General features: G+C 32.2%; 3 protein-coding genes across 8 annotated transcripts; 2 read left to right on the forward strand and 1 right to left on the reverse strand.

Moving 5' to 3' along the window:
- Positions 1-245: 245 nt before the first annotated feature.
- Positions 246-1,312, reverse strand: LOC140837637 (uncharacterized). The gene is made up of 3 exons (XM_073203753.1): positions 1,145-1,312; positions 978-1,042; positions 246-865 (listed from the first exon to the last, which is right to left on the reverse strand). The coding sequence occupies exons 1-3, from the start codon at positions 1,191-1,193 to the stop codon at positions 566-568; spliced, it is 414 nt and encodes a 137-aa protein (XP_073059854.1). The 5' UTR covers positions 1,194-1,312; the 3' UTR covers positions 246-565.
- A 2,493-nt stretch (positions 1,313-3,805) lies between these two features.
- LOC140838201 (isoprenylcysteine alpha-carbonyl methylesterase ICME-like) lies at positions 3,806-8,804 on the forward strand. 2 transcript variants are annotated; one of them, XM_073204338.1, is made up of 11 exons: positions 3,806-4,190; positions 4,260-4,336; positions 5,056-5,125; positions 5,210-5,290; positions 6,242-6,316; positions 6,832-6,933; positions 7,327-7,464; positions 7,571-7,648; positions 7,756-7,899; positions 8,006-8,096; positions 8,444-8,804. In XM_073204338.1, exons 1-11 carry the CDS (start codon positions 3,934-3,936, stop codon positions 8,603-8,605), a joined length of 1,275 nt encoding a protein of 424 aa, XP_073060439.1. In that variant the 5' UTR covers positions 3,806-3,933; the 3' UTR covers positions 8,606-8,804. The 2 variants fall into 2 exon arrangements, with proteins under 2 accessions (XP_073060439.1, XP_073060440.1); XM_073204339.1 differs by having other exon boundaries at positions 3,812-4,190; positions 7,583-7,648.
- Positions 8,805-10,955: 2,151 nt separating this feature from the next.
- LOC140838202 (uncharacterized) lies at positions 10,956-18,825 on the forward strand. Of its 5 annotated transcripts, none has more exons than XM_073204344.1 (9): positions 10,956-11,155; positions 12,181-12,613; positions 12,756-12,837; positions 16,192-16,267; positions 16,357-16,446; positions 17,116-17,252; positions 17,504-17,753; positions 17,938-18,001; positions 18,205-18,825. In XM_073204344.1, the coding sequence occupies exons 2-9, from the start codon at positions 12,247-12,249 to the stop codon at positions 18,636-18,638; spliced, it is 1,500 nt and encodes a 499-aa protein (XP_073060445.1). In that variant the 5' UTR covers positions 10,956-11,155; positions 12,181-12,246; the 3' UTR covers positions 18,639-18,825. The 5 variants fall into 5 exon arrangements, with proteins under 5 accessions (XP_073060445.1, XP_073060444.1, XP_073060446.1 ...); XM_073204343.1 differs by having other exon boundaries at positions 10,957-11,155; positions 12,203-12,613; XM_073204345.1 differs by having other exon boundaries at positions 10,957-11,155; positions 12,370-12,613.
- The last annotated feature ends 386 nt before the right edge of the window (positions 18,826-19,211 follow it).

Raw genomic sequence — 19,211 nt, forward strand, 5'->3', positions numbered from 1 at the left:
ATTATAAAGCGTGAAAAAAACTAAGTTAATTATAAAATATTTCTATTTTAATTGATGTTAAATAATTTGTAACATCACTTTATATAAGATTTGATGCTTATTATTAGTCCATCACTCTGAATTGATTCAAATTTGTGCGAATTTATATATATCCAATCGAAAATATTTTAAAATTCTTATTAATTAAATACAAATAATTTTTAATAGTATATTTAATTTTTGATATGGTTGGAAATATTTTAAATATAATGACGATATAAATTGTGTTCAATAAATTGTTAATAAAATTTTAAAAATATTTTAATTTCTTATTTAAATCAAATAATTTATTTAAATGATATTTATTTTAATTTTCATATTTCTAAATATTTTTCAAATTTTTTAATTTTTATATATTTATAATATTTTTTTAAAATATCCGTTCCGCGAAATTTCATTGTAACTGGAACAGTAACATCCGTTCCGATCTCCGCGACCGCGACCGCGACAGCGAACCATGGGTACAAGTATAGACAAAAATACAGCCTTCCGCCAAATTGACATATTCAGGGCATATTTATATGTTCTAGAATGAAATCTTGATGAATACCAATCTATGTAAAACTAAGATGTGAAGGACAAAAGCAGACCTGAGAAGCATCAACCTCTGTAAACTGTCGCTTCGACCTGCTAAATGGATAGGAAGACTGTGGTAAGTATCGACATCGTAAGATATCGGCCCCTTGTCAGACCCGCTTCGTTCAAACCTATTTTTAGCTCTACTTATATCTGCACCGCTTCTTTCTGTTTGCCCCAATAGCCTGTTAGCCTTTACCAGTTCCATCTTTTTGAGATGAACTTCATGGACGAGGCCTTCTGCTTGAGCCTGAAAATTCAGGAAGAAACAAATAGTAAGAGGACACGAACACTCGTTTCATAAATTACGGGAAAACGAAACCGTGACAGAACTAAATATTGATTAGAAGAAGAAATTTAACCTGTTTTGCAGCAAGTTGTTCGATTAGGCTGTGAAGCTGTTTATCCAATGCTTTTTGTCGCTGACCTGCAAGGGTTGTATTCGTTAACGGAAACGCAAAAGAAGCAATTAATAAAGATTTGAATGATTGAAATAAGATCCTAAAAATGGGGCGAGTTTGACAACTACTTAATAGCAATTCATGTTGGGATGATTTTGAATTGTAGGACTGGTCCATTTTACACTAAAGAGGCCATTCTTCTTTTTTTTTTTTTTTTAAAAAAAAGACCACCAGGGCAAGGTAGGGCAGGACAGGGCTTCAATTCGAACTGCTCCATCATGTCCAAACAGCAAGAAAATAGTGGTATTCTCCTATATATGTTCTTTTTCTTTTTTCTGCCGAGCAAAACTCTCCCAGAGATTTATCTTTATGGATTAAGTTGGAATAATTTCTCAATTTCTCGACTATACTATTTAATACAGACCCGTACTACAAGAAAGGCCAATATATTAACACAAAAAGTTCATATCACAAAGCTGGAGCACATTATTCTCTTAACTTCCGTTGGTTGCTTGGCTGCAATCCAATTTTTGAAAATTTAAGGTTGACATGACACAACAACTTACCTGGAGTTGGTGCTTCCATGCATTATCCTGGACCTGCTGCCACTTTTTCTCCAAGATGCGTTTGAAAGCATTCAATGGTAGTTAAATACTCAAGTTTGTCGGAAAAGGAGCAGCTGGAAGATTCATTAATATTAACAATTAATTATTATTGCATGGAATTAAGGACATTTATTATTAACGATTTTTCTCTAGCTGCGGAAAGTTTGTTTATGTTTACAATTATAGTTCTGTTTTCTGTCCTCTAGTGATTCATGCATCAGATGCATGTGGAGGCACGCTCTCATCTTACATCTTTTCTAAAATGGAAACTAGTATTTACATTGAGTATGTTATTTTTTTGCTATCGAACTTATAGGCTTAGCAACTTCAGTACTTAAGTGTGCACTCGATTGAAATTATGTTTCAAACACCAGATGAAAAGATCAAGCAATAATTCGGGCGATGTAATGGTTGATGTTCGTGTATGAAAGCTCTAAATTTGGGAAGACTGAGAATGCTTTGTTGTTGAGTCGAAGAATTTCTGTCAAATAGTCGGGCACTTTTTGGATCTTTTAGTAGTTAAGTTATTGCTATTTGCTATTTTTATTTTTGTCAGTTAACTGATTGAGATGGTGATGATGAATAAATTGTTCCTTCTACGTGTTAATAACTATTTTTTCGACGCCTACAGGAAATGCATGGAAGAGGCTACGTGTTAATGTACTCTTTCTCGTCTTCTTCAAGCTCTTCGTTCTAGTTCCTATTATTCCGATATTCTTTTTGTTAACTTATGGAGGCATATACTTCCTCAATTTCTCTATCAGGTGGCAGCGCAATATCATACAAGCTTTTGTGTACTGGCCCAGGTATATATCAAGTCTTTTGCTTGAAAATGGAATTTTTTAGGTATTTCATGAGTTTATTCTTTGATTATTGTTGCAAATGATGTAGTTAACTGAAGTGGGCCTACTGGATTTGAACAATAGTTATGCTTTTCCTTTTTTTCGTTGGGTATTTTCTGTTTCTTTTGTGGTTGTGGTAAGAGTGATTCCAATCCAGATGGATCATATGGTTTGAAGATTCATCGAACACAGTCGTTCAAAGGCACGCCCTAAATAATTTATGCTTCTTTCTATACACATCCGAGGCTTGATGTGACATTTTGAGTTGGCACTGTTTGTTTAAGAAAGAGGCTCACCACATATTTTTTTGAGGGAAGAAAGTTTGCGTTAGGAAGAACCCAAATAATCATGTTTTACATGAGAAGCATACAACCATAGAAGACACTTTTCATTAAATCATTCTAGATTCGGTTCCAACGAAATAATTTTACGAGCTAACTGGTGGGCAACACCAATTGGTTGAGTTGCTTTTTTGTCTGAAAACGTGATACTAAGCACATATCTTGCTGCCAATCGTTGGCCTAACAGTGTTTCAAATACTTCATTCTTCTGTTTCAATCACATCATATGTGTTCTTGGAGTGAAATTTTGAAGTAAAAAGGACGTGTTTTTGTTTATTCATAGAATAGGCCAATTTGGTATTGTAGTTATTATTATTATATTTTAGCTGGGGAGGGGGTGGATTTCTGAAGGTATTATGTCAATGTTGTCCCCTATATCGACAGCTTTCTATGTTTTATTTTCGTTGGTAAAATCTCTTATATTCTTCATACTTTTTTAATTTTTCTGACAGCTCTTGAAGCTCATGCACCATGCTAGCTCCTGTTTGTAGTTTACCAACAAAGTGCATGTGCTAGCTGATATCTGGCGGGCCATTAATCCAGCGTTATGCTCCATTCTTGAACACTCTAATTTCCGCCCTTGAGAGATGGTGGTTTAGATGGGTAGTCTGGAGTCGAGGAGAAAGCAGAGAAAGGGGAAAGAAAGAGTTATAGCTTACAATTTCACCAGTTTTCGCTGAAACAGGTCCTTGGGCGTATGATTTGCCACTGCCAGTATCTATTCTTCATTGACAGTCACTTTGGACACACTTTCAAATAGATGATTATATATGACCACGTCCCTTGAATGTATTAAAATAGAAGTGATTTTGCACCATTCGTTTTGGTTGCTTTGTTTGAAAGCGTCGAAAAGATGAGATAAGACATGTCATGTGGATTTGTATATGATATGATTTTTTATACATAAAAAAAATAGGCCACCATTTGGTGTCTGTCACGTATGTATGGATGGATGAGAGTCGTAACATAAATTATTATTACATCAATTAATATTAATATTCTACGAGAAAAACAAAAACTCAAATTTGGATAATACGTACCTTTTGAGTAACGTGCCGAACTGCTGCTTTGGTTGCAAAATTCAAATAATCCACCGACTCCATGCAAGCGAATGCGACCTTAACAATTCATGGAAACTGTGTCTTCTTCTTCCTCGGAGATTTTTCCTCCAAATGGGGTGAACCAAGGATCGAAAGTAGATTCTCGGGTCGGGGTCGCCACATTTTCAAGCTCGTCCTCGACCCAGCATCGGCGACGGAGAGGCGGCGAGAAGATGGTATCTCGCCCGAGGAGGCGTCAGCAGGCGTTTGGCCGTGAAATAGGCCACGCTGCTGCGGAGACTTATTTGCTCGCTCGCCTCAGCTTCAAGCTTCTTAGCTACCTTGGGTATAGTTTTTAAATTTTTTTTATTAGTTTAATGTTTGGTGGTTTATTTTCTGTTTCGTCACTTTTCAGGATAGGCTACCGATGGATTACTAGATTACTTGCCCTCACGCTTTATGCCATGTTTCTTATGCCTGGGTTTGTCCAAGGTGAGTATCAGTTAGCGATGTGATTCTTTTGATTTGATTTTGGGGACTTTGTGGGGTTAGTGCAAGTACCATATTGAGTATGCTGTTTGTCGCAAACACTTATGTGTGTCATTGACCTGGAACTGAGCAAAATGTTATTTCTTTGTTAACCTTGGATTTCCATTGAGAATTGTGGCTGGATGAGGGATGGTCCACAATTTGCCGAAACAAGAAAACATTAGAAAGTATATTTTCCCGGAAAAATAGTTTTCTTTCTCAAATTATAGCTTTTCTAAAGACATTTCATTACCATAATATTTCGGGAGTCTGTCTAGAACTATGGAAGTGGAAACATAATGGTTATAGATAATTTCTGTTATTCTGGGTGTTATATTCTAAACAATGATCTTTCTTTCGTGCAAATACGAGAAGATAAAGGTGGACTTAACTATTGAGCTGAAGAGACCAAATCTGTTCTACATCTAGGAGTTGAATAACACCATCTTGCTATTTTGTTTATTGTTCTGCTTTTGAGATGACAAGGAGATGCTCTGTGTTTCCCCTTTCAACAAACTGACTGAATGTGATTTGATATGTGCCTGAGTTCTAACAAACTATGTTACACCCCAGGAAAGTCGGCTCATCTTTTAAGTATGTATCTGTCGAATTCCTAGTGCCTGCCCCTGGATTGGATTCTTTGTTGTCAAGTAATTAGGTTCATTCATTTTCCATATTTGTAGTTGGGTTTCTATATTTCTTTTCAAGCCAAATCCGTCGAAGTGTTGTTTATGGTGATCAGCCAAGAAACAGGTATATTTTGGAATTTCTATATGATTCCTATCATTTAAGTTTAGTTACACTTACATTGATTGAAAATGCAAAAGGTACTTGCAGGTTGGATTTATATCTGCCCACAAATAGTGATGGCCTGAAGCCAGTTGTGGCGTTCGTGACGGGTGGGGCATGGATTATTGGGTAAGGTGGCCTGAGGTTATTACTTTGAACCTGTGTGCCCTCTATTCTCTCTCTCCGTTTCTTTTTTAGGGGGTATTTTGTCATTGTATACTCCTTTGTCATGTCAATGCAATAATTCAATAGCTATTGTTTGTTTGTGGAAATGGTGCCTTTTCACCTTCGATGTGCATCAGACCATTTATTTTATTTAAATGAGAAGACATAATAATAAGGAGATTGCCTTCAAGAAACTCACCGGACATTTTTCACCTAGGGTTGAATATTTAGAATGGAAATGCAGACTTGCTAGTTTAAATTGCAACAGTTGTGTGGTTGGTTGATCTTGATACTTAGGAATTAACTGATAATAATATTATATCCTTAAATTGATTACCTTACATTGAAACTGTTGTACGGATATTGTGTGGATAACCCCACCAATACGAGCATATATTTCAACCAGAATTTCCAGTTTCTGTTAAAGGATAATACTTTTTAGTTTAGTATTTTGAATATGTCCCCTTGTTTGTACCTGTTCAAATGCATTTTCACCGGTGCTCAGCAAGTGATATTACTGGCTACCCACAGTATTAATTGTATGGGAATCCATTCTACCAGAGACTCCTTTTCCCTTGACAATAATTTTAACTGCAAACAAGGAATAATATGTTTTACTTTCAGAGGATAAATATCTTCCAGTATAATGTCACAATACCATAATCTTTTTTAGTACCAAATGATATTCTTCATTTTTTAAATTGATTGTATTTTCCTCGACAACCATGAATGAGGGTAATTATTTAGTTTTTTAAATCTTAGTATATAACAGGATCATCACAACCCATAAGGCTTTTTCTACGGAAGAGACTTTCTCAAGGTTCTTGAAACCTATTAAACAGATCATTAGATAAATTGGGTTCTATGCTGAAGTCACTCATAACATACTCTCAGTTAAGCAATATCTTAATGCAGGTACAAGGCATGGGGTTCTCTTCTGGGACTACAATTAGCGGGAAGAGACGTCATAGTGGCATGCATTGATTACAGGTAGCTGTGCCTGTCTCTGTTTGATATGGTTCTGGTCCTGATAGCTATTGTGCAAACATGTGTATGGTCGAATTTTTCCGAACAAATGGGCTCGGGGGATTCACTTTTATCATCAACTTCTGAAATATTTGTGACTTTAGGTTCTTGCTTGAAGCACCTTTAGGCGCTACTGTGGAAAATTTTGCCACATCCGAACTTCATTAGAATCAAATATAGCTTTAATCTACTTGTACCAAAATGCATGCTAGCATGCCAATAAATGTTTATTTCTCTCCATTTGCATAATAACCAGTTTCTTGATTATTTTTCCATTATGACCTGGGACTAGGTTTTATTAAGGGGTGGTTGAGGAATTTTTTTAAAAAAAATCGCATTGTCAGCTTCTCCTTCTAGTTCACCTAGGTGTTGGCCTTCTTCGTTGTTGTTGGCATTCTTTAAATGTGTGCTTATGATTTTTATAGACAGTGCTTTCAGCTGCTCACGGATATCTTTTAATATATCTATCTTGAGTTCAGGAATTTTCCACAGGGAACAATCAGTGATATGGTAGCAGATGTTTCTCGAGGGATTGCTTACATTTGTGAAAATGTAGTTGAATTTGGAGGTGACCCTGATAAGTGAGTCTTTTTATATTTTCAACTTTTCTTATCTATTCAAGCACCTGCTTCTAAACTGGGAAGAGAAGGAAAAGGAAACAAAGACATTTATTATTGAATAATTCGAGCACTTGATTAATAACTGAAGCTTGGTCATGATATCAAAAGAAAACAGAATTATCTAATTTCAGTTCTTATCGCTCTCTCTCACATGGATAGAAAATTATATATTTTGACCTAATTACTTTCATGTAGTTATGTTTACTGACTATTTTAAAAATCTCTCGGCGGAAAGATCATTGTCTGAAACCAGATGTTTTACCTAGCATCAAATCTTGCTGAGGTGTGGCAAACACAAGTTTCACATTTTAAACAATTAGTCATTCTAACACAAAGTGTCTTTTAAAATTGCAGAATTTATTTGATGGGTCAGTCAGCTGGTGCTCATATTGGTGCCTGTGTTCTTGTGCAGCAGGCAGTAAAAGAATCCAGAGGAGACAGCATATCTTGGAGCGTATCCCAGATGAATGCTTATTTCGGTTTATCTGGGGGGTAAGTAACATGGATTTTGGGATTTCTTCTCTGTTTCTTTTACTCCAATTCCCATGAGCATCATAGCTGTGCAATTTGCCGGTCAGTCTTAATGGTTACTTATTAGCTATATTGACAGGTACAATTTACCCAAACTAGTTGACCATTTCCACAGTCGGGGCTTGTATCGTTCCATCTTTTTGAGGTGTTGAATATTCTTCCAAATTCTAATGCATGTGCTATGTGGTTGCCAATTTAGGCCTGTAAACAATTCTCCTCTCTTATATCTGTTGTCTTGATTTGTGATTTTAGTATAATGGAAGGCCAAAATTCATTGGAACAATTTTCTCCTGAAATGATCCTACAAAATCCAAGCTCAAAAAATGCAATTTCCCTGCTCCCTCGTATTGTTCTTTTCCATGGTACTTCGGATTATTCCATACCCTCAGATGCAAGGTTTGTGAAACCTTATTTAGTCAAGTCCTTCACGGCCTTCTGCTGTTGAAACGACTGAATTCTGACACAAACTTATTCAATGTGTTAACGTTGGCCCTATATACAGTAAGATATTTGTAGAAACACTCCAGAAAGAAGGGGTTCGAGCTGATCTTATCTTGTATGATGGAAAAACTCATACTGATTTATTCCTCCAGGCAAGTGATTATTTGTATTCAGCCACTTTTTTTTAGCCTTGTTTTTTGCACACAGTTAGTTATAGCTATAAATTTGGCTTATTGTTATGCATGGGATATGTAAGAAACATGTCAGAGATTGAGATTAAAATTTGTAAAAATGAAATCACCTCTGATGGACTTTGATGAAAATGATCTACTTCTTCACATATTAGAAGTAAAAGACGCACTGATGCGATTTTTGTTTTGTATGATTTAGTTACTGTTAGTTCTGAAACTGGAGGAATACTTCTCATGTCATGATCCAAAATGAAAATGAACCTTGATGTACATTTGAATTTGATCTAAGGTTTCTCCATAAAATGCAGGATCCCCTACGAGGTGGTAAAGACAAGCTTTTTGACGATCTGGTAGCTCTTATACACGCCGATGATGAGGAAGCTCTTGCAAGGGATGCTCTGGCTCCTCCAAAACGGCGTTTTGTTCCAGAAATATTGTTGAGATTAGGTCGTCAAGTAAGTCCTTTTTAACATAACCATTGCCTCTGAATTGGTGCTTGAAAAGACAGCTGCAATTTCTATGTTACACCTTGGAGTAATTTTTATATGTCTCGATACCATTAGATCATGTAGATCTCTCGTATTTTAGTAGAAGCTAACATTATGAGTTGATTCTTCAAAAGTCAATTTCACAATCTCGATGTGGTATAGAAAAATCCTTTAAAACTCAGTTTCTTTTGCGGGATGATTTGTTTGACTTTATTATGTGGTTGATGATATTAGTTTCTCGTTGGCTTGAAATTCGACGTGCCATATGATGTATGTGACATTTTAATTTACAATCGATATTCTCAATCTCATTATAGCTCTCTCTGTATAACTTGTGCTTATTTCCGATGACTATATATATTTTGATATTCTAAAATATTAAATTAAAATCTCGAAAATGAAATATGGTGACTTCACTTTTTTTTTAAATGAAAATTTCCATTAATCAATCGTTATTCCCACAATCGTGGTTGATAACATTACAAATAATATCTGGAGGATGATACGTAATTAAAGGATTGGCTAAGGATATTGTCGTTCGTGCCAATGTGTGAGTCGTCATATTTGCTTGTCTTCTCACATGTTGAATTTTGAAAAAAAGAAGAGCTTCTATCAAATGACCTCAGCCACATATAATCGATCCGAACTTTGTGTAGTCTATATTTTTTTGATGTTATTGCGTTCACCACCGTCTTTGAGTCAGATTCAAAGATAACATCATGGACTTCTAAGGATGGTGACTTCACTTGTAATATGTGAAATATTTTTTAAAAAATATATTCTATCATTTGACCTTCAGATATATATATGTCAAAATTTGATCCAAATGCTCATGAGCTATTTATTACTAATTATTAATAATTATACTAAATAATTAATAATGAGATTTCAGTTGGATCAATAATAAAGAATTTAATTGTATATTAATTAATATAATTTTTTAACAAAATTGTAGGTAGGTTACATGTATTATTAATACAAAACTTTATCTATAGCAAGCAACAGGAGCAAAAATAATTAAGAATATTTTATATGGACTACCCTAACAATATTACCAATCGTTATAATTTTACATAATAGTCGTAAATGCATATTTTAAATTTTTGTTATTATTAGACAATGTCATAAACCCTTTCTTTTAATACGGAAAAAATTTTAAAACATAATTTTTTTGACTGAGATGTTATTAAGTAATTTAATTCCTAAACATTTTCTCTTTATATTTAGTAAATATTTTAAAATAGTATACATTAAGACAGCCCAAGAGATATTGTATACATAGGTCATTTGTTATTGTCAGTGACATGAAACATTTCAAAAGATAAATTGTATTCAGATGTCATTTATTATTGTCGAATTTTAACATTCATTTTCTGGTCAAAAATTTGTGATTATTAAAGGTAATTAATGTCCTTTGTATAGCTCTTATGCATCTAATAATTTTTTTTTCAAAAATTATTTAATATAAAATTTTGAAAAAATTTATGATTGAAATTATGATTAAATGACGAATTACAATTTTGTCATCTACTTATAATAGATAATCTTATTTTTAATTTGTATTTATAAAATTGGGATTGTGATTTTTATTAAAGAATGTAAATTATTATTAATTTATATGTAAGTTATTTTAATTCACCAAAATTATATGGTATAAATATTATTTATTTTTTAAAAATAAAAATTTATAAATTGAGTAAAAAAAATTCCATGAATAAAGATAAAATCATATATTAATTTTTTTGGAGTAAAATCTATTAATGTAATTTTCTTCGGTTGGAAAGAATATTAATTAAAAATAATTATTTACCATATTTTTTTCAGAAAAATCACGAAGTTTTAAAGTTAAAATTAGACAATTATGGACGAGCTTACGAGTTTGTTCAAACCATAAAAACAAGTAAACATGAGATTGAATCATATATTTATCATAGCGATTAAACATATCATAACATAATTTGATCTCTCTTTTTGCGAAATATCATTATCAATAAATTCAAATATTACACATTGTTTCTAGCAAATTAAATATAGTCTTATTGAAAACAACGAAACAATATTTACACGGTATGTATTACCTATAAAATATAATGGATTTCAAATACTTTTATGCGAACTCGAAATTCGTAATAATTACCACAAAAATATTATATAAACATGCAATTGATAGACATAAAATTTATAATATTGTTTCTATAAAAACACAAAAATATATTCAAAATTTATATATATTTGAAATGCGTCAATCTGTATAAAACATAAATTCAAATATTAACGGATTATCCAAATAATAACAAAACAATTTTAGAAACATGCAGGCACAAAATCGCTAGTATACAATAAGCGAGTCGGGTAGCAATTTCGCCGCGTTTCCCAAAAAGGCAAAAGGAAAATCATTGTCTTAGCCCTTAGGTACGCGCATCGAATTATCGACGTCCTTCTCGGCTCGGCTCGGCTCGGCTTGTTGGCTTCTACTGAGCTGGTTGTTCTTGCAGTCCACACCCAAATCATCCATCCATCCCAAGATCTCTGGTAAACCAGAAACCCTAATCAGTTAGTTAATTTTCACTATTCTTCATGTGAATTACACTTTTTGATGGTCCTTGTTTTGGTTTGTCTGAATACTTGAATTGTTATTTGACCCTTAGAAACACTCGATCGGTTATGCTTTAGAACTTTATTCGAGGCGTGATGCCAAAACTCAGAAGTTTTGTTTTGTTTCGGGGATTTGATTTGAATAGTGGTTGCTTTGGGTCAACCGTAGATGCAGTAGCTTTTTCTATTGTGTTCTAACTCACGGTAGGGCAATCGCATGATTTTTGGTGACGGACCTTATGTCTGTTGGGGGGTTAAGTCGATGTTACATGTGGGGCACTGTCCTCACATGGTTTTGGATGGACAAGATTCACACATATATGTGATTTTAAAAAAATTAGTGGACTTCATGTATGTGTGACTATATTTGAGCCATTGATTCTATCTATCACGGGGATAGTGCCTACATGTAGGATGAAATCAACAATTGTGGGGCTAGCTTGACTATTTTAGTGAAGTTATGAAAAAAAATTTGAATATTTGTTTTTAATTTGAACGGCAACCATTTCTGGAGAGTCTGTTCTGAATGACCTTGTGATTGTTGTTGCACAGGTGCAATCATATAATTTATATGAGTTATGTGCTATCGTACATTCTATTATCTAAAGTTACCTAAACAAAAAACAAGATAATTATTAAAATGTGTTAAAAGCTTTTCGCGAGTATTCAAATTGTCTTTTAGAACATCCTATAACGTATAATCGTTACATTGAATATCCATTCCTGTATATATATTGCACAAAACCAAAATATTAATGTAGATATCATCGTGTAAAGGATGATATTGTGGCCTATGGAAAAAATAAATACGCGCTCCAAAATTTCAGAAGTGAAACAAGCTATTGGCATCAAACTCCTGGTTTATTTTAATTTTTAGAGCATGAATAATGAACTTGATGTCCTTGTACGAACCCATAATCACAAATTGAATGAATTCTGACTTAGTGAATAGTGTTAATCAGGGTTGATCAACTTTATATGCAGTGTTCTTCATACCCTGGTTTTCGATTAATATTCCATTTCCATCTATGGAGACTGAAGATTTAGTCAACCTTCCTGCTTCAAGTAATACGGGAGGAGGAAGTGTGAAAATAAATCCATGTGAAACTGGATGTGAAGCCGATGAAGCCAAGTGTAGATCTCATTTTGAGGTAGAAGACATGCTCGTTGCTGAGGATTATGCAAACCTGTCTGATGGCTACCTTGAAAATGTTCAAGTTCTAAAGGGAATTGACAATGACCAAGACATGGTTAACAATATTCCTTCCCAGCTGCAACGTTTTGAAACTATTGAATCTGCTGCAGCTATTCATAATGGAACCCTATCTGTTCAAAGTGAAAACAGTTCAAGAAATCTTGAGATACTTGGAGCCCGTCGGGAAATAGATTCCTGTTGTATCCTTTTTTCAATATATCTCTCACTTTTATGCCATGCTTATAGGTAAGTACTACTAGAAGAAGAGGATTGATGTTATTTTGGTTCTCTTTCGGTTTTGTTGCCGTCTGGTTTTGTGTTATCCATGACTTAAACTTTCAGCAGTATCCGGTGTTAAAAGACCCCGGATGACTGTGGATGAGAAGAAACCATCAGTGCATGTTATATACACCTCTCTGACCAGGTATGTGATTAAAAGCTTTCACAAGTTAATACTCATTTTTTGCTGCATTTATATTCACTAGCAAGAAGCACGTGCGATGCACGTAAATATTAATTATTTAATAAAAATTAAAATTTGATTTTTTTTAAAAATAATTTGATTCATTTTTTTATTTATATTGATTTAGTCTTTTGTCATATTAGACGAATAAATTAATTAAGAACTTATATACTTTACTTTCAAAATTGTTTCTCAAATTGAAATTCATGTCGTTAATTTTATGTTATATAATAAATTATAATTAGCATAATATATAGAATGAATTGAACTGAAACAAATTTTGAAAATATATATATCTAAAAACCACGTATAAGGTATAATAACCTAAAGAACCACGTATAAGGTATAATAACCTAAAAATCAACCAGATTATGGATTTTATAAATGCATAAATCATAATTTATATAAGTGAAGCACACTAAGGACAAATAATTGTCAATTTAAAATATTTATGACTAACTCGTCAAAATATTATCAAAACTAATGAAATAATAATAATTGATAATAAAATATAACCTATAATACTCAAAATTTGCTTTTAAAATTTGTTTTCAATCATTTTTACACGGTTGAAAGATTTTCTCAAACGGTTATAAATACTAACCACGTGAAAAGTGTGAAAGACGGTTCAATATTTCTAATGATATTTTCAACCAGTTGACAATCTAAACAACAAGATATAGTTTGAAGAGTTAGTCTCATGTGAGACCGTCTCACGGATCTTAATTCGTGAGACGGGTCAACCCTACCCATATTCAAATAAAAAGTAATATTCTTAGCATAAAAAGTAATACTTTTTCATGGATGATCCAAATAAGGGATCCGTATCACAAATACGACCCGTGAGACCGTTTCATACAAGTTTTTGCCTAGTTTGAAATGTAAAAACTTGTGAATAGTAAAGACACGGGAATTTTATGGATGTAAAACACTCACACGTCACTCCTTCCTCTGTAAAAAAGATTCCAATAAAAGACTTTGTCTTATATATATATAAATATATATATTTATAAGTGCGACTAAAATATTAAACTTCTTATTATAGCTAACTATTTTAATTTTTCTATCAGATTCGTATTTTATGATATTATTAGTATATTAAAATTCATAATTATTGATATAAATTCTAATAAATAATTTATTAAATTCTTTACTTTCAATTCTTAGTTAAAAAATAATAAAATATATTAGTATTAAATTTCATATTATTATATTATTATATACTTATCATGTTATTGTACTATTGCATATATAATTATTTTTTTCTTATATCTTCATGTGATACTATAATTTATTACTTAATTAGAAACTACACTAAAATATAATTACAAAATTGCATTAAAATAATAAAATAACATGTAGAAAGAAAATTAAAAGGATAAAATATTTAAACTTAGTATAAAGATGGATTATTTGAGAAAGTTAATTTAGGAATTACATTTTATTCTTGAAGTGATATAAATTATGACAATCAATGTATATTGTAGTGATAATTCATTAGCAATTGTTAGACTATTAATTATATATGATGTGGAATAATTAGGCTACTAATTAATTATATATTAGGTGGAATAAATAAAAAAAATTGATATTTTCTTTTTACACTTACAACAATTAGAAATTTACAAATATATCTTTATTGAATTTTTGGATTTGTATTGATGAGGATGTCATTTTTATCTTTTGACAATTGAAAAAATTGTCAATTATCTACACTTACGTAGGTTTATAGATAAAAAAATATATTTTTATTATCAAACATATATTCATTTTTAATGCATAGATTTCCCATAAATTATGTAGAAAATTTCCATGCAATTAATCTAACAACACACAATTTAAGGGGATGGTAGAAAATTTACAATGAAAAACTTTGTTATTATTTTTACACTTTTATAAGTATAATAGTTAAATATATATTCTTTTAATATTTTTAATGATTTTTTAAAATTAAAAAAAGCTATTGTTTTAATATTTTTTCTAAGAATTATGTATCAAGAAAATATTATTTCTCTAATGTATTTTTATTATAAAATATTTATTCAATTTTTAACAATCAATGTATATTGTAGTGATAATTCATTAGCAATTGTTAGACTATTAATTATATATGATGTGGAATAATTAGGCTACTAATTAATTATATATTAGGTGGAATAAATAAAAAAAATTGATATTTTCTTTTTACACTTACAACAATTAGAAATTTACAAATATATCTTTATTGAATTTTTGGATTTGTATTGATGAGGATGTCATTTTTATCTTTTGACAATTGAAAAAATTGTCAATTATCTACACTTACGTAGGTTTATAGATAAAAAAATATATTTTTATTATCAAACATATATTCATTTTTAATGCATAGATTTCCCATAAATTATGTAGAAAATTTTCATGCAATTAATCTAACAACACACAATTTAAGGGGATGGTAGAAAATTTACAATGAAAAACTTTGTTATTATTTTTACACTTTTATAAGTATAATAGTTAAATATATATTCTTTTAATATTTTTAATGATTTTTTAAAATTAAAAAAAGCTATTGTTTTAATATTTTTTTCTAAGAATTATGTATCAAGAAAATATTATTTCTCTAATGTATTTTTATTATAAAATATTTATTCAATTTTTATGTAACATTATTTTCAAAGATTCTTATGTTGCAATTTTTTATTAAAAAATAAAAACACTATTTTAATCCTTATGTATTTAATGATTGTGTAATTTTCATGCAATTAATCTGACAATACACAATTTATGAGAATAGTAGAAAATTTACAAGGAAAATTTTGTTATTCTTTTTGTACTTTTATAAGTATAATAGTTAAATATATATTCTTTTTAATATTTTTTGTAAGAATTATGTATGAAAAAAATATTATTTTTCTAATATATTTTTTATTATCGAATATCGATTCAATTTTTATGTAATATTATTTTCAAATTTCTTATTTTACAATTTTCTATTAAAAAAATAAAAACACTATGATCCTCATGTGTTTAATGAGTTCAAAAAAATAAATACCTCAATTAAATACATAATCAATACATTACAAATCCATTATCCCAAATTTGTCCCTAAATTTTATATATTTTTTCCACCAATGCCCATGCAATTAATACAAACAATGCATAGTTTTTGGGCAATGTAGTAAAATCACAATCAAAAAACTTTGCCCATCATCCACACTTTTATAGGTATATAGATAAAAGATGTCTCTTAATAGTTTCAAAAAAAAAAAAAAAGAAGTGTGTTAACGTCTTATTGTAGAAAAGAAAAATATCTGACAAATCTGCCAACATTGACAGAGATAGTAAACGAAAGCTTGAGGAGTTATTACAGGAGTGGTCTCAATGGAATGCACACAACTGCCCACCATCAAATGTAGGACAGCTACCTCTCATTTTGCTGACTTGTATTTCTTATAATTTGACCGAGTTACTTTTAGTATTTATTATCTACTTTACTACTTGTATGAAACTCAGGATTCAAACGTCCTTCAATCTGGTGAAGAGACCTACTTCCCAGCTCTTCGCATTGACTTGGATAAGTCTTCTGCTGTGGTATAACTATCTTCCTGTCCTTCACTTGTGTTCAATGCTGACTCTAAAAAGATTTGATTTGTTGGAATTTGGAAACAAATGTAATTAAAAAATTCCTCAAATTGATAAAGAGGCTTTTTCTTTTTCTTTTTTTTTTGGGGGGGGGGGGGGATGGGGGAATGATTCTAGGTCCTTATTTATGTTTAAGAAGCTGCTAAAATAATTTAGTAGCAAATGTGCATCTTCATTATAATTATTCACCTTGAAAAAGACAAAAAGATTTGCTCCATTGATTGCTTTATTTAACGAAAGTTCTGTTGAGGAGGATGTTCATGCACTCTCGGTAAGCATTAGATTGGCTCGAAACTTCGATATGAACACAGCATTTAACAGCACGGCAGAATCTAGTTGTTCTTTTGTCTGCTGACTGGCGATGCACCTTGATTTTGCGTAGAAACTGACTGTCAAACAATGTAAAAAGTTCCCAGATAAAAGGTATTGAAAACAGAAAGAACACAGGATACAAATATTACCAAAACATGGTCAGATAAAAATTTTAACCATACAAGTCTAAGGTGTGAAAACTGATTCTTGGTTTTACTTTATGATCTATTTGGAAGCCTAACTATACAAGCAACTACTTGTATGAAATAAGATCTTTTATTTCAATCTGCCTTTTGCTCTGTATAGGCATTTTGGGTGGACGATGAGATGAAAAACCCATTAAGTAAGGAACTGATGCCATTGGATGGAATGTCTGTCCCTGTTTATGATCGTGAATATTCTTTAGCTTTGACTTCTGCTGATGTTTCCAGTAGTTTGGATGGGTATGCTGTTTTTCTCTCTGCGTTGTTTTTTTGGTGAAAGAACTAATGTACACTTTTTCTCCTCCACCTCTTCCTCATCTTGTGCACAGGACAGATGCATGAATTTGCTTTTTATTTTATTAATGACAAAGCAACAGAATCATACACTGCAAATGATCTTGATTTAATACCTCTTTCAAGATGATGTCATGCAATCATTTGTCATGTTTGATGTTGGGACGATTAAGTTGGTACTTCCATTTACCGTGCAGAGGGAAAAGTTTAGATACTTCCCGGTGTTTTAACTGTGGCTCATACAGCCATGCACTAAGAGATTGCCCTAAGCCACGTGACAATGTTGCTGTCAATAATGCTCGGAAGCAACACAAATCTGCTAAAAGAAACCAACATTCAGGTTCTCGTGATTCAACACGATATTATCAAGATTCTCGGGTTAAAAAATATGATGGTTTGGTGCCTGGTTCCCTTGATGCTGAAACTCGAAAATTATTGGGACTTGGGGTGAGATAAACACTCTCTCTGGTGGAATTGGTGGTTTTGCATTTTCATCAAATGATAATTTGAGGAGGCTCTGGTGTTATGTGGTTGATATTAATCAAATCCGTGGAATATTATAGTGAGGTTTAATTATTTTCGTAGGATTTTGTTCTCATTCTCACATTTGTAACTATCGTATCTGTTTTAGGAGTTTGATCCACCTCCATGGCTTAACAGAATGCGAGAAATAGGATATCCACCTGCCTATATAGGTATAAGTTGGACTTTCTTTGGTAATAAGCAACCTGGATACTCCTCCCACTTTTCAAATATTTTGCAACAGTCTCTGCTGCATTAGCTAGATATTTGCCATATATTCTGTACTCTATCCTATAGCCATTCTTGTGTTTCGATCATTTTTGAGGTTAACGTTTCCAATGATTGTACTAATATAAATATTTTCTCAATTTCTTAGAACCCGAGGAGGAGGATCAGCCATCGGGGATTACAATTTTTGGAGACGACACTACTAAGGAAGAACTCGAAGATGGGGAAATTCTAGGTACAAGTTATAAGAAACTATTCACCAAAATGAGTGTTGAATTTCCAGGAATAAACTCTCCAATCCCAGAAAAAGCAGATGAAAGACTCTGGGCACCTTGCTATTCAAGTTCTAGTTGTTCTAGAAGGCGGTCTAGGGACGTTGAAGATGGACCTCCCGGCTGCGATCCGGGAATGAGCCCTTCTTTATCGAATCATTTTTGTAGATATGTTGATCATGACTCACAGGCAAGTCCATCAATGTCTTGGAGTTCTACATTTGGCAGATCCTTGTCAAATAGAAGTAGACGAAGCCCTTTCGACCGGGACAATGGTTCTTCGAATCATGGCCGCTATGGTACTTGTTAATATCCATTTCCCACATAGATTGTTGTGTTTATGAAACTTCATTAATTAGGGAGGGATGGGCCTGAAATCTTGCTTGAAGGTATTTCTGTAGATCGTACAGCGGGTGGTTGAGGTTGTAGATAGTGGTTGTTTTATATTGTTTACTGTGTTTTGGGCACAGTTGAATAATGAGCGCATTTGGTTCAGAAGTTTATCCTCAAATGTATCAGCTCGAGAAGGTTATCCACCAAAAAATAATCATTAAAAAATAAATCTTATTTTATGCTGATAGTTTTAAAATTGCAAATTGTCAAAATACAGGGGCAAGCTTTTGTCATTTGATCTATTCCTGCTTATCTTGACCACGTTGGCCATGGGTTGGAGTTCTTGGAGAACCGGCAGTGATAATTAGCAAGATGTCAAAATCCCGGCTTTCGGGTTTTAAGACAGAAGTGTCGGAGGAAAAAAGTACCGAGTAAAATAAACAAGAATAATGGAGAAGTGAAGTAATCATTTACATTTTAAGTGATCAACTTAATAAATAGTGTCTTCATTTTTCTTAATTCAGCTGTATGCAATTAGAGATGTAATCGA

This window comes from Primulina eburnea, chromosome 8 (assembly GCF_022965805.1).
Source record: "Primulina eburnea isolate SZY01 chromosome 8, ASM2296580v1, whole genome shotgun sequence".
NCBI classification, from domain to species: Eukaryota; Viridiplantae; Streptophyta; class Magnoliopsida; order Lamiales; family Gesneriaceae; genus Primulina; species Primulina eburnea.